This window comes from Rhipicephalus sanguineus, chromosome 11 (genome assembly GCF_013339695.2).
Source record: "Rhipicephalus sanguineus isolate Rsan-2018 chromosome 11, BIME_Rsan_1.4, whole genome shotgun sequence".
NCBI lineage: Eukaryota > Metazoa > Arthropoda > Arachnida > Ixodida > Ixodidae > Rhipicephalus > Rhipicephalus sanguineus.
Window position 1 is genome coordinate 78,804,070 of NC_051186.1, and position 16,297 is coordinate 78,820,366.

The 16,297-nt window shown below is 46.0% G+C and overlaps 1 protein-coding gene across 1 annotated transcript; it reads right to left on the reverse strand.

The window, feature by feature from the left end:
• Positions 1-1,410: 1,410 nt before the first annotated feature.
• On the reverse strand, positions 1,411-16,039 carry LOC119373475 (uncharacterized). Its single transcript, XM_037643510.2, has 4 exons — positions 15,889-16,039; positions 13,541-13,608; positions 4,864-4,950; positions 1,411-1,546 (listed from the first exon to the last, which is right to left on the reverse strand). The coding sequence occupies exons 1-4, from the start codon at positions 16,035-16,037 to the stop codon at positions 1,422-1,424; spliced, it is 429 nt and encodes a 142-aa protein (XP_037499438.2). The 5' UTR covers positions 16,038-16,039; the 3' UTR covers positions 1,411-1,421.
• Between the last annotated feature and the right edge of the window lie 258 nt (positions 16,040-16,297).

Sequence of the window (16,297 nt, forward strand, 5' to 3'; positions counted from 1 at the left end):
TATACTATACTATACTATACACGGCTATGCTATGCTCTACCCTCTCTTCTCATCCTCCTCACCCTCCCTTCCTTTCCCCATCCCCTCCTTATACATGGCTATACTATACGCGGTGGCTGTGCTATACATGGTTCTGCCTCCACGACGCCAAACATGACTGTGCTATGTATAGCGGCATCAGCATCCCTCACAATCATCATCCTTTTACCACTTACGCGCAGCGCCTCTCGCGCAGCTCATGCTCAGAGCTCGAGGCGCGAGCAGTAGAGAACGAGCTGTCGCTGCTGGCGGTCTGGACGCTTGCAGCCGCCGTCGCTAGGGTAGTTCGCCTCCCGAATAAAGTGGCGAGATTTCGGCATGGCCACGTCGGCCGCCGTCACGTCTTCCTCGTCTCCTAACTCTCGCTACACTATGCTTTACCCTCTCCCTCCCTTTCCCTCCTCCTCAACCTGACTTCCCTTTCCAACCCCCTTGCTATACACGCCTAGGCTACACATGGTTTTGCCTGCGTGACGCCATACTTGGCTACGCTATGCTTTACACTCTCCCTTTTTCCTTTCCATCCTCCTCACCCTCGCATCACTCCTCCTTACCCTCACTTCTCTTTCCCGCCCTCTTGCTATACATAACTATGCTTTACATGGCCTTGCCTGCCTAACGCCACACATGGCTGTGCTATGCTTTACCCTCTCCTTTCCTCCTTTCCATCCTCCTCACCCTCACATCACCTCTTCTCTCCCTCACTTCCCTTTCCCACCCCCTTGCTATACATGGCTATGCTTATATGTGGTTTTGCATGCGCTACGCCAAGCGACACGAGTTGACGACAGCATACGACAGCCCGGGCCCCTGAAGTGCTCCGCACTTAAAAGTCGTCGTTGTGTGTGGAAGATAGCGCACGAAACGCCAGGAGCATGTGGCTAGCGAGACGAGACGACGCATGCCGCCAAGCGGATAATGCGACCTCGTAGGACGGCTTCGCGAGCAAACGTCGCTTAGTGAGCAGCTCGACGGCGATGCCGTGATCGATATGTCACGGTAGTTTGAACACACAGTGCATACAGAGCACGTTGGTTTGAATGCTGATCAGCATGTTCACAACCTGGCATTTGATACCAAACTAGCGTCACCATGTCACGTCTGCTTCATGTGTTAAGCAGTTTTGCTGATCATCCACCTTCAATGCGTGAAACGGCTCACAATTTTTCTGAATGTTTTGTTCACTTCATTCGTAGTGTATGCTCCCCCCGTTATGGAATACCCCAGCAGGTGCCTTTAACAAGCCAATAAATGATGATGTTGCTGAACAGAACATGACTAGAGCCTTGAGAAGATGGACTTACTGTACTACGCACGTAAACTATGAACCTAATGTATATACAAGTACACAAATATGCAACTTCGGCAGGATTTTGCCTTTATTAGTTCACCTTACACTGTTCCCTATCATACGTCGGGAATCTGACGCTGCACTTCTTTTTGTAGTTTTTACGGCAGTGTCCAGGAACATGATCAACGACAGCGGGCTTCACCCACAGCGTGCATTCTGAAAAAAAAAAGCGAAAATGCAGAAATGAGTTTTGGGAGATTTGTGACAGAAGGAAAACAGAAGAGAGAGAAAACGCTGGGATGTGAACCAGTTTAGCATAGTCGGTATGCTACCTTGCACAGGGGAAATGAGTGGGGGAGATAAAAAGTAAAGAAAGAGAGGAAGAGAAAGAGAGGGAGAGCACACACACACACGCACACACACACAAACACACACACACGTCGTCACAGTCCGGCAGTCTTGTGGGGTATACGGCATCACTATCAGACTACAGCCGCTCGTGCATGCCTGCTGTCACTAGAAATTTTAACAATGCCTTCGTTGCTTCAATTCTCAGTGACTGTCCAGGATGACATTACATGGCAAGAAAGTAATATATCAGAAAATGCCATCTTTCTGGAATATTTAGGAAGGATGCTTATTATTACGCATGTTACAATGTGCAAAGGTCTTAGACTAAACGGAACTCGTTCTGGGCCTAGTTTATTGGACGACCTGTGTTGTAATGTTTCTGTTTCTTCCATTCTTGCCCAGCGCGTGCCTTTTTCGCTGACTCTTACGGCTCATAGCTTGATAGCCATTCTATAAAAAGCACGTGTAATCCAAAGTATAAAACCATTCAACTGTTCATAGTTTCTCGAAGTTATGTAATTGGCATTCATATTTTTGGGGGGAACAATCTAAGACACAAGATAAAGTTGTAAGTGGGATTCCGCGGCTGTGAAATAGTGTAGTTAAGCACAGCTCGTTTCTTTAGGAAGCAACTTCATAAAACAAACGGTAGGTATATCTGAAAAGTGGTTGTTGCGGGGCGACTTTCGGCCCTATCCCTTTGCGACACGGCGTCCTCGTTTGGGGGCACCAACCTCAGAGGCGCGTCCCACGCCGCGTGTTTCTTCAAATGTCTTGAAACTCAGTGTGCACATTCGTGCACGCTTCCTGATTGGATAACTAGCGGTCATTTAACTTCATTGTCCTGCGTATTGCTGCAGAGGATCACTTTTCTGGAGACACTACCGTGTTAGACGATCGTTCGACGTGCCGCGTTCCTAGGACCAACGTCAAGAGTATTTTTTTTTCTCCGCTCGAAACGAATACAACGAAAAAAGAAGGTGTGCATGCTTTTCGGGCCTAATAGTTGATTCTTTTTATGCAAGTATTGAAGCTGACTGATGGCAGAATAATTAGATAATTAGTTACACGCTAGTTAACACCAATTACTCAAACTCACACAAAGCAACACATTCGTTCGTTTTCTTTCCTGGAATGTAATACTGAGTGCCTTCGAACCATGCCATGCGAAATTTGACGCATTTGCAGACAGTGAATCATAATGCGTGTCTGAAGGGGCTATTCACGCTCGAGCCACGCTTCCCCGTTTCATTGTGGGGCTACCGCTTCGTCCGTGACCGAGGCAGTTACGTCATCTATTGGTGTATCTGAGAACTGGTGATTGCGGGAAGAGGTTCAATACCGAGCGAAGGTTCAGCCCCGTATTGAACTGCATCCCGGATCAGCTGTCATTTTGCGCTCACGGAAGACAACGGGCGACACGAAAAATTCTGTCCAAAGTACCGCTGACTTCTACGTAGATCTCTGACAGGCCAGAAGAGATAACGTAACGATGTTGCGTCAGGGTTGAGATATTTCGCGTTTCGTCAGTTGTCTGAGCCGTGGTTCATCAGCACTATCATTGGGACCAGCCTCTTTTTGTATGGCCAGTGTTAAAGCAGTGATGAATATTGAGTGAAGAAATCTTTATAAACATCGTGTCGACATGAAACGTTGGTGCGGCTACCGCAGCCACTCTATTTGCTTTCGGGATATTTCTTAGTATACTTTCTATAAAAGTTTTACTTTTGGAGACATTGCTTGGAAGCAACACCGGTCATTCATACTGCTTCTCCTTCCATGATGCAGCGTGCCTGGGATTGCAGGACTGCAAAGACGCGTCAGCTTGAGTACTTGACAAAAAATTTGTGAGCGCTGATTGTTCACGTAAACGTACAGGTCAACAGGTGGTAAGAATAGCACAAAATCCAGAACAGCTTTATGTTTCTTTACATAATATCGGGTAGCAGGGCACATTGGGTACTCGTAACACACAAAACTACAAGGACCCTTGGCGTACCAGGGATTAGCGGAGTGTAGCCAAGCATGGAACCGACATAGCGAAGTTGATATTTCTTACGCTACCGGTTACGTCTCATGAAAAAATCCTTCAACAGGAGGTCTCGCTGTAGCCAACAGTTTGAACAAGTGGCCTTACCTTCTTCAAGGCCCTTCAATTCAAGACCACTTGCCGAAACGTTGGCTACAGCGAGACCCCCTGTTCAAAGATTTTTCATCTCTTCAAAGCTCTATTTTGTCCTCAACTTCTGCTTTGTTTGGTTACGTCTAAGTTACATGGAAGCATGGCCGCTCCGAGGACATTTCGGAAACGAATCAGCCTTCAGTCTCTTGTGCATCAGTCTTTTGTGCATTGTTGAACTGCTGCTTTGAGAATAGCGAAGAAAGAAATTAAGGCAGCGTCGCAGTAGTGATGCCAAGCCTGATGGAAGTGTGGATCTGGGCGACCTTCTTTGTTTCTTTTGATTGTTCTCTTTCTTTCTTCATTTCTTTTTTTTCCTTATCTCCTTCTCTCTATTTTGTCTCTCTTTCTTGTCTCTGTATATTTCTACTTCTTTCTTTGTGTCTTTATATGTTTCTTTTTCACGCTCTTTCTATCTTTCCTCCCTTTCTTTCTTTCTCTCTTTCTCTTTCTGTTTTCTTTCCTTTTTTCTCTGTACGTCTCCCTTTTCTTTCTTTCCTTGTTCTCTCCTTCCTCATCACTCTCACTTCATTTTCCCAGCTCTTTGCTGTAGTGTACTATGCTACACTACAGTATACTATACAAGGCTATTTTATGTTCTGCTAGCATGCCTGGATGGCGGGTGCTCGCCTTCCGATTGTGGGTACGCGGGTTCGAATCCAACCTCGTCAGGAAATTTTTGCCACCAAGAATTTCCCTCTTTCTTTCTATCTCTCTTTCTTTTTCTCTCTCTCTGTGCTCGTTCTTTCGCCCATCCGAGTCATTGCATTCCACGCCGGAAAAATGGGCGCAGCGAGAGGGCGCGCGCGAGGCGCGCATGTTCAGGGAGCGAAGCAGATGAAGAAGCGCACGCCGGACGAGTTATTGCGTTTCACGCGCTAGAAAGATATAGGTCATTCATAATGATGACAGTTTATGCGAACGCGTCACGGCAAAATGAAAAGCGTGACAACTCCGCAGCGAAAAGAAATAATGTAAATGGCTCTGTAGAAACTCGGCTTACGATTATGGCCCTGGAAAGACATTTCAAGGACCACACATGTGTTGTAGTCGGTGTAGAAGAAATGGCAAGTGTAAACGTGCGTCCGATCTGAAATACAAGAACAGAGGCTGTTGATTCCAGTAAACAAATAATGAAAGTCTCTTGGACGGTAAAATAACAGGAACTGCGGCACGATATCTTCAGCCATCATATCAGGTTCTTTAGGCAGATTTCCATACCGTGGTAACAAAACGGCCATTCTTTGCAAAATTCGGTATTAACTTCGCTGAGCTGTGTTTAATGTATATTCATTGCGAGCCCTTGACACGCTGTTACCAAGACAGTAAATTTTCAGGCTGATGTTGTGTTGTTGTTCTGCAGATAGCTGCGGCTGCGCTCTGCCGTTTTTATACACACGTCGCCAACTCACGAACGAAAAAGGTGTTCTCTGATTTTGCTCGGCGTAGATGCTCGTGATTGGTCCTCGCATTCGGACGCAACAAAAGAGACACCAAGGTAAGAAGGCAGCCCGTTATTTTCTTTCTTTCGTATTGTTCTCCTGCAAGCGGGGAAATTTTTAACATTTCATTGAAAACGTCGCCACCCTTAATGAAGCCAACAGGGCGAAACGTTTTAATACTTTCTGCTCTCATTGATGAAGGACACTGCGCGCCTGCCAACACAAGGCTTCTGCTAGTTGTTACGCAAAAGTTATCTGCAAAAATGCTAGTGAGAGCCTTCGGCAAGAAGTGAGACCAATCAGAAAGTCATTGCTCTAAGGGGTGTCGACAATAACCATCACTGAAGCTCAAAAAAACAAAACAACCAAACAAACGAATGAAGACATGTGCTATTCATGTTTTCTTCGTTTTTTTGTCTCCGTCCTTTAGTATTGGTCAATAGTTATATTCCGGACATTTGGGCAATATGGAAATATCGCACGGCTGCGGAACCGAAGGTCACGGGATCGAATACTGACCGCGGCAGCCGCATTTCGATAGATGCGAAACATTAGAGGCCGGTTTGCTTAGATTTCAGTTTATGTTAAAAACGCCTAGGTGGTCGAAATTTCTGGAGCCCTCCACTACGGCGTCTCTCATGAGGATACCATGGTTTTGGGACATAATTTGCCAACAATTATTGTTGTTATTCGGCAGATTGCAGCCACTTTTGATTACGAGGCGCTGAGCTCGACAGGCGAAAAATAGAAAACGAGCAGGATATTTATTTAATGATGATAAACTCTAAGCTTTAATCAGTCAATCTAAACTTTAATCAGTCAATCAATCAGTTACAGTGCACTGTACAGGGGAGGTGGAAAGAAACGCGAACAGCGCGGCGTGCTGTTTTCGTCACACTCTGACCTTGGTGGCAACAAAAAGATGCTAGAATGCTTCTTGATTGTACCATAAATGACTCTGGTGGCCTTTTGTCACCATCCAGGCGACAACCGTTTGAAAAAAAAATGCGAAATAACACAGAACATGGATGCCGCACTGTTCGCGTTTCTTTTCATCCTTACTGTACATTGGTCATGCGTGCAGGGTAAGTAGGCAGGGTTCACAAAAAGGCAAGTTAATGCCTGACAAAGGGCCGTAACACATCCCAGTCATTAAGCCGCACAAGGAGCAGTAATGTACACATCATCGAACAAAAGAAGTAATAACAAAGAAGCAGAAATAGTTATACAAATTTTTATAATAGTAAACAGAACATTGCCAGAAGAATATTCATGCTTCCAGACCTGCCTGCAAGACTCCGTTTATAACAACAGTGTGTTATAAAACTTATTTCAAAGACACAAAAGGAAATATGTGAACACAAATCGAGATTTTGATCATAAGAAAAGACTAATAAAGATTTATGTACATCACACCATGGAAATAATATTCGACTAATGAAAGTTTGACAAATATTCATACCGTAAATTATAGCGACAACCCGAGCGATACCGTTCGGGAAGAGAAGAAAAAACCTAATTTTATGAGAGCAACTGCTGCGCTGTAGTTATTACTTGGCTTACAGACAGCGGTATGTGCGGTGATATAAGTTTCATTCTAAAAATGACAGGGCGTGCAAACACGGACACAAGAAAGAAGTCAGGACACCACAAACGCCGACTACTAACTGAAGGGACGCAACACGGCGGAAAAGAAAGAAGGCACAAAAACTTACCTGCGCATGCCAATGCAATAGGTGAACCTATCAGTCCGGCACGCGTGGGGGTCTACGCGGAAAATAACTGTTAAGGCATTTGATTTCATCTTTATGAGAGTGAATCGACGGTTGGCTCACGCATGCGCTACCACTATTCTCGATATGCCATGCCTGAATCATCAGGCGCGTTTCTTCGTTTAAATGCCGGTACAACACTGCGCATTCGTGGAATTTTGGCGTACAATTACACTCTGGACAGTGTAAAGATAGATTAGAAGGTGAGCCTCCAGTTAAGCCATCTCTTATGTTCCATTAATCTCTGGCTAATGCAGCGGCCCGTCTGTTCTACGTAGGAGCGCCCGCAGCTGAAAGGGATCTTATACACCACATTTTTAGGCAATCAGTGAATTTGTTGGTGGGTTTTACGAAACAAATATCGGTCCGCTTCTTGTCTTTTACTTGCTCATTCTTCCTCTGCAACGGCGGCACAAATCTTACCTAGCTTATTGGCAGCCGTGAAAACAACATTAACACCGTATCTACTTCCTACTTTCTTTAGCCTGTGAGATACGCAATGAATGTATGGTATACCTACGACACGTTTCTTCCTATCGCTTTCTGCAACCATGCTCGGACTTGACATTATGGACTCCTTTAAACGTTCAGCAACAGTGGTCACTGCATCACGAGGATAACCTACGTCTAAAAGGCGCGTGACCTCTGCGTTGAAGCTATCACTCATTTTGTGCTCACACGACTTGGTGAGGGCTGGCTTAAGGCAAGACATTGGCGATACCGTTTTTTAGAACCTTCGAGTGCTTCGACGAAAAATTTAACCGCGGTTTAGGAGTTCTAGGAGAATACTGCCAGCACACGTGGTCCTTTTGAAACGTTAGGTTTCAGAAAAACCAACATACAAGTTTGCCACTAAAGAATATAACGGTATTTTTTGGTTGGGTCAGAGACACACCTGGCTGTGGTTGCGCGCAACATGTATCGGGCGCGAGGTCCCGTTACACGTTGTCTTCTCACGTGAACAAAATATGAAGCAGCATGTGACTGGCCCCAAAAATGTGTAGCAGACAAAGCAAGTGACCGTACATCCTATATTTACCGCGTTTCGTAAGTCGCTACGAAAGAAAACGAAAGAAACCTTGTTTACTGCCGTGAGCGGAAGCGATTGCTGCCCGCAATTCTTGCTTAACACGTAGAGACAAGTTTCATGATCAAATTGTAAATTGTGATCAGTGCGAGTACAAATGCCTCGTCAATGACTGATGCTAATAAGGTAATAACACATCAGAAAGAGAAAGACATTAAAACGTCAGAAGGATGAGCTATATGGTAAGGATTCATCATAAAAGAATCTAAGGCGCGCAAACACGGGCGCTTGAATTTGATGAATGTGCAGTGTTATAAATGCACAAGAATGAAAACCACGGTTGATGATAGCGGCTTGCCATAAAGACAGTAGTCGAAGCGCAAGCGTGAGCCAGCCTTCGATTATCTTACATAAAGAATAAATGAAATGCTGAAACTGTTATCTGTCAGGTAGAACACTGCGTGCACCTGAATGAGAGGTGGCGAGCCATGCCTGCGCAAGCGCAGATAAATTTTGTGCCTACGTTCTTTTCCGCCGCAGTGCGTCCCTTCCGTTGATAGTCGGCGTTTGTGTTGAGTTGTTTTCGTCTCTCGTGCCCAGGTTTGCACGTCTTAGCTTGTTTTATGCGAAGGACATTTACGACAAAAATCATCCTGTGTTAATAGATATCTTCGGTGATGCGCGGCACATCGCATTTCATCGCTCAATGCACGTTGAGCATAGTGGAAGGGTGTCCGAATCTGTCTCGCACATGCTTTTTAAGCCAACGAGTCTCGCATGTGTTTGTAAAGATCAAGTTACGAGTCTCACACATTTGGTCCCGCATTTTGCGAGATGCGGACAATTTGCTCGACTTTCCCTGATTGTGCTGCCTTCGTGAAATTCACAGCTGACCGGCATACGAATCCAACTTACATGAATGCACGGATGCTAACATACGGCGCAATGTGTCACTGTCTACTTCGTGGAAACGCGAATTTACAAACTGCAGCCCCTTACGTTGTTCTAAACCTTTTGAATCTAAAGTGGAATGGCTCCAAACATGGGCGTCCCTCCCACATTCTTCAACAAGATGCATCGCGGGTTTGCATCCCCAAGACAATATCCTGCTGATGCCTATGGCTCCAAAGGTCACGTAATGATGAATCAACCATGCAGAAAAGCATGAAGTAGAAAGGTGGTCACATATATAAAGGAATGTTTTATAGATTTCGAATTTTGATTAGGTGTCCCAAATGGTCCTCGTGGTATAGAACGAAGCCCATAAAAAACACCAGGCCTGCGCGGAAAGCGCAGCACAGTCACAGCGAAAGCTGGACGAGCGGCATTTCTAGAGCCCGTTGTAAATTCACTTGGCGCTAGTAATACCTAGTACACCTTGTAACACTAGCAAGACACTCACTACTCCATGATTCATAATATTTTTAAGTTGGGAAGCACTGACTACGACACTATACGTCATTTTGCGGAGAAGCTAGGTACCCGCTTCACATCTGTAAGGCATTTTTATCTGCACTTTGTTGATGCCAGGGCTGGGCAGAGATACTCAGAAAAGTATTCCGGAATACAGATATCGAAATACATGAACTGGAAGCCTAAAGTACAGATACTGAGATACATTTGCCTTTAACGTAACGGGATATTTCGGAGATACCTTTGCAATAAGACGAAAAAAATATTCCGGAATACAGTTACAGCGATACAGGTACTGGAATACTTTTTTTTATTTCGAGGATGCTCATACTACGCAAAGACACTTATTGGTGCAGCATAATGTTGTAATTAAAGTTACAGCGCATCGAAACGTTCAGTTCATTTATTTATTATTACAGTACCCTCAGCGTCATTAAGACATTGCAGGGGAGGGGGGGGACAAAGTACATAATTAGTAAAAATGACATAATTACAGGTATCAATTGCAATAAAAATACACTATTTCACAGCAACAGTAACAAGGATTGGACACCGAAATCAACATACTTGGCGAACAAACTAAGCTATGCTAGAAATAGCACACTTTAAGAAAATCACTCGAATCTCTAATGAACACCAGTGAATTGAGAAAAAGCACACATTTATTTTGAAGATCTGCTTTGCTGAGAAGGTTGCAGTGTAGGCTTCTCAAATAGCCTGTCTTCTAACAGCGTCGGTTCAGCCGCAGCACAAGACTCACGAAAGAAAACAAGTCTGTCTATCGCTGAAGGCGAGCACAAATTCGTATTATAGTGAATATATAAATACCGCCTTCATAGCCGGATTGCCCTGCAGCGTGGCGATATCTCTACTCGGGTCATCTAGATACTGAAACACTTCCGCCCTCAATTGGGTTGTTTTGACTATTCAGAATCCGATGTCGGTCCCCATCTTCGGAATCCTCAGCCGTCTGACCCTGTCGGCTTCAATGAAGCACTCACCACCACCGACGCTACCAGCACCCATTTCAGAAAGCCGCAACAGGCGAAGTCGGCTCCGGCGGTGGGGGAGCCTGCTACCACAAAAGACTTTTTCACGCATGTAATCAATTGGGAACGCACCCTGACATTGGAGAGGTGGCTTTAAGCACGTCAAAGATAGCCATCGTCTAGTCACTTCCGCCGCGACTACGGGAACTGCTTTTGGACGCACGCGAACGCACGCGAAGCATTGCAAAGCCTGTTCCAAGGCGGTATCCGCGCGGGGGGTCGCGAAGTAATGGCTTGCCACCCGAAAAAAATTAGGCGTGCTGCACTGACCTTGAGAGACAGCGACGTTCGTCGGCAGAGGCCGACAACACTGCCCCCGCGATTCTGGCGTCTGTGGCGTCGCGCGCTTTACCACATGGACCATTCTGTGCTTGAGGGGAAACCATCGCCGCCCTATCTGTCCGTGACCGGCGGCGCGCCTTTGCTTGTCTTGGCACAAAAAAAAACGCCATTCCCCCATTGGAAACACGCCTCAACTCATTTCCGACACAAAAAACAATGTAACGAGATACCCGTGTCCTGCATAGTATTGCGATACAGGCGATACATCGTAAATGTAGTTCACTACTGAGATACAAATACATTTTTCAAATGTATCTCGATACAGAAATACAGGTACTCAAAAGTATCTCTGAAATACTATCGCGATACTCTTGTATCGCGATACTACCCAGCCCTGGACTTGATGCGACGACTGATGACGATGAAGAATTACGGCTCAGCCCTGTGTAATGGGTTGGAAGCTTTAAACGACCAACTAGTTATGCAGTTCGCATTGTGTGACGCCCGGTAGCTATTTCACTCTTCCACCACGCTCTATAACATACGTTAACGTGAGAAAGAGAGAGAGAGGGAAGAACTTTATTGAGACCCTGAGGAAATGGATCATGGGGCCCTTATGGGCTTCCTTGGCAACCAATACAAGTGCACTTGCGAAGAACCCACTGCGCTATAGACCTTTTCACAGGTGCAGCCTCGAAGCAGTGAGCTGCAGGGTAGAGGGTATGCTCTCAGTGTTGCCATCGTGCTTTAGGCTGTGCCATTGCTCTGTTTGTGCTGCTTCGGTACGCGTTTGTGCGAGTGCTATATGCACCTGTCTCCGATACGAAGTGACTATCATGGCAGAAAATTTACTGCATTCATATAGCAAGTCATCTGGCCATCACTGTGTCGTGTACGGGTGAACGAAGGAGCAGCAGAATCGAAATATTTTAGGTGCAATCGTGTGTCCGCAGCACAGCACGCCACGCGATGAGTGCAAGTGTGGCATGTTCGCGCTACATCGTTTTACTTTGTCGCCTGAAGTGCAGCAGCAGTGGGTGGCTTCGGTAAATCGCAAGATCTTCCGCGTGTCGCCATCGTCACGCCTCTCTTCCCGTATTTCGTTGGCGGCAGGAAAACCGACGTGAAAAACGTGCCCGTGCAGCATCCTGGATAGGAAAGAAAGGTACGCAAGCCACTGATGACTCACCTAGTAAGTCTTTAAGAATATGCGGATTCGTACTTAATATCGCCTATAACACAGCGGCCGACACGGCTGCAGACTGCGCCTTGTCCGGTTACGCATGTGCAGCCTGCGCGCACCGTACTTGACCGGAGAGCCTCACGGAAACCCACGCGCGATGGGGCCTATTCACGGCTTGCGACGGTGTCACATTCCCCTTCATCAGCACGACTTTTTCTTTTTTACCTTCACATTGTGCGCCAGCGACTGACCCACCCAGCCACGCTGCACGTAGTTGTGCGACTCCAGTGCCTCGTAGTTGCACACCTGGCGATGATCACACGCATTTGCCTGAACGAGATACAAACAATGTTCACTCGCCGTATTTCTGGCCCCTCACAAGTGTCCTGGACCTAGTCTTCGACGTCGTCGGAGGGAATGTAAGTCAAGGTATCTGTGAAGAAGGAAGGATTGTGCGGTGTTAAGAGTTTACAGCTCACAAACTTACGCACCGTGAACGATTATGCGCGGTGGTGGGAAACTGATGAATAATCGGTAGACTTTTAGTTCGCCAATAAAGAAGGCGGTACACAGCTGCAAGAAGACTCTTCTTACCGATTTTAAACACTTCACACCATGATCGACCTGGTACTACGCTTGCTGCTACTGGTACCGACGACGAAGCACTGCCGTTCGCAGACGTGGAGCTCATTCTTGCGTCGCAAGCGCGAATGCGCGCCGCTGAACGGTTCAGGGAGCGACGAATCGGTCATTGGTAAAGACGATGTCAAACAAAGCAGTGTAAAGAAAGGAGCAAACACAGGCTTTAACAGGGACCTCACACCAACGGATAGCGCGCCAGTTCGAGTACGCGCAGCCCAATATGGCGATTGCGCTAATCTTGCACGTTAGACGGCGCGCATTTCAATATGGCGCCCCCCTGGCGTGAAAATTTGAAAAGGTGTATAGATCATCATAATTTTTGTGAAGTAGGGAAGCAGCAACTATGACATAATTCGTAATTCTGCGGAGAACTGTGGTATCCGCCAAACACCTTAAAGGCATTATGTGTACTTCGTTGATGCTCTGCCTGACGAGGATGAAGAATTATGGCAGAGCGCTTTGTAATAGGTTGGAAGCATTCAACAACCCACTCGTGGCGCAATTCGCATTGTGTGACACCTGGTTACAGATTGCCGTTGGGTGACGCCTGGTAGATATTTTGCTCTTCTACCATGCTATATTACGTATGCTAATGTAGTTCCTTCCCGACATGAAGCCTGTATAGGACCTTTTTGCAAAGCAGTTTCAAGCACCGGCATGGCTCTGAGGTAGAATACTGGGCTCCCTCGCAGAGGGCTTAGGTTCGAACCCCTATCCATCCTGGATATTTTTTCTTATTTAATTTTTTTCTTCAACGGCGCCAAAAACGGCCGTTGAAATGATCTCAGAACAGCTTTCGCTGTAACAGAAGGCGACACAGTAAGCTTGGCTATTACAAGCAGACAAGGAAGCCAAACTGAGAGAACCTACCGTTGTCGATGTAGTAGTTAAGCGTGTCAACAGCCTCTCCTTCTTCCAAGTTAAACGTAGCGTTACTTCTGAAATGTATAAAAATATATTTTGATACTGTATTATGAGAGACCCGATAACCATACAAGTCAAGCAACTATTAATGCTTGTGAGAATGCCTCTTCCTCAATTACTGAAAAACCAAAAAGACGCGTACCTTCAAGGAAAAAAGTAAGGACAGGACAGAAAGGGCGTCACTCACAACTAACTTTATTCCCAGAACGTCAGCGTCATATATAACCACAGCGACCCTGCGCGCGCACATCGCCTCACAAGCTCGTCAAAAACCCGCGATAACAAGATTAACTAATCGAAAAAAGAATCGATGAAACTAAATTCACCCCCACGCAGAGCAACAGATGTGTCACTGACACAGCATTCTTTCTTCTTTCTAATGAGTATGCTTCCATAATTTGACGCGCTAAGACATCGTTACTCTTTCCAAGAACGGAAACACTGGCAAACCCAGGCTCACACTTGCAGGAACCACAATGCACAGGCAAATGTGATGAAAGTTTATTTTTCACCGAAAGTTCGTGCCACACACACACACACACACACACACACACACACACACACACACACACACACACACACACACACACACACACACACACACACACACACACACACACACACACACACACACACACACACACACACACACACACACACACACACACACACACACACACACACACACACACACACACACACACACACACACACACACACACAAATCTTCAGCGTTGCGCTAGGTGATGCAGCATCCGCCTTGTATGCTGGAGGCATTCGATTTGAAGCCGGTGCCTCCGATAACCGCCATTTGTTTTTATGGTCAGATATGTGCTGAGGCATCGATAGTACTCGACTTCTCCATCAGCCTTCCATGCTCTCCTAACCTCGAGAGAGTTCAAGTGTCGCGAAAACGCGACACAGTTACTTTTACCCGCTTTTTTCTCCCATCTTTTTTTTTTTTGCACTGCAAAAACCGCGAACAGCACACTAGCCGCAGTAGGGAGAAATGGAGTGCGCACCGCCCTTCACGTTCGCAGGCTAAATTTCAGGGCCACATTTTGTCACATTATGCGTCAGAATCCGCAACATATTACTTTGACCGCTTACGAGCCGAGTAGGCGTTCTCCTTGGCGTAACTTGGAGGTATAGAATTGATCGCTCTTCATACACAATGTAACTCGTAGTGCTCAACTATAGCTCTCATGACGTGTGGTGGCCTAGAGCAATAGCAAAGCTAAACTCGAGTGTCCGCAGTGGCTCAGAATCAATCGGAGCGTTTTTCGCCTGTATTATATGCTTACTAACCACCGCCCCCTTACCACTAGGCTGCTGAAGTCCACTCTCGGCAGTGGTGGAGTACCTCAACAGTGATGCACCCGTGGCTTGCGCAATCTCATCGCGCCTTGCGACACCTCCAATTTCATCTGTCGCATAAATTTTGTCGCCAACTCCTCGTGTGCTTTTAATATAGTTAGCTACACTGAGCACTCCGTCTCTTAATTACGGTACGAAAACATCCGTCGTTCGCTTTGCGTGTCGTATGATATTGTGTTCCCCATCGCAGGGTTACAGGTTACAGCACGTAGGGTAGAGCTCACTTTCGTCTTGCTTTTCTGTACATGAAATGTTCTATAGTACTTCTAAACACCATACTCAACTCAAGCCACACCCAGCCAGGCTCAGCTGACACTCAGCTCAACTGGAGGATGAAAGATAACGGCAATGCACTATCTCTAGCTTGCTACTCTACACGTGAGGAGGGAAATGAGGGGGCAAAAGTGAGGTAGAAAAAGAGATAAAGAAAGAAAGCATGAGAGCACACAACTCAGATTTCCTGAGATTAGCCTTAATATTAAGCAGTTGAGTGCACTACAAAACACAACACTGTATTATGAAATACACGGCGCAAGAATACGACGAGGACACAGAAAGGGAACACGCGACAGCGCTGTCGTGGGTTGCCTTTCTGTGCCCTGGTCGTATACTTGCGCTGTGTGTTTCATAATGATTCACCAACGAGCCTAGGTTCGCTTTATTGACATCTCTGTACTTTATCAATGCCTCGCAGTGGCGCTCGTTGGCTAGCATTAGAAATTTAGGTCACATGAATTGCTACGAGATACAATATACTCAAGAGAAAACTATTGTCAAGTGGTCAATGGCCATTATAACCTTACATGCCGGATGTTTATAAACGCATCACTCAACTACAATGACTCTTGTTTTGAGAAGGCTGCTGGTTATTATTTACAATAGACCGCGGTCGTCGGTGACATTGGCGAGGAGCTCACTTGACAGAACCGCCATGACCTTTCAGTTCCCAGACGTAGGAGGCCTTCTTCAGTTCAAGATCCAAGTATGTACGACGGGAAGTCGCACACTGCATGTAGGTGTCGTTGATAGAAGTGTAAATACTCACCCCTCGTTGGAACACGCCCATTACCTGAAGGTAAGAATGAAAAGAAAAAGGTAGAGCGAGCTTTTTATGGAAACCTTAAATGGCATCATTCATTGAAACGTTCATTCGAAGCCTAACTGCGTTTTAGCTTTTAAGACAATGTAGACACCAAGATCTGAATTGTGATTTCATTGTCTTGCGTTAAAAGCCGTTTATCGGGACTACGATACCGGCCAATATGTGCACGACTGTCTCCCCAGTAATGTATTATTGCACAACTTTTTCTGGTAAAATTACACAAA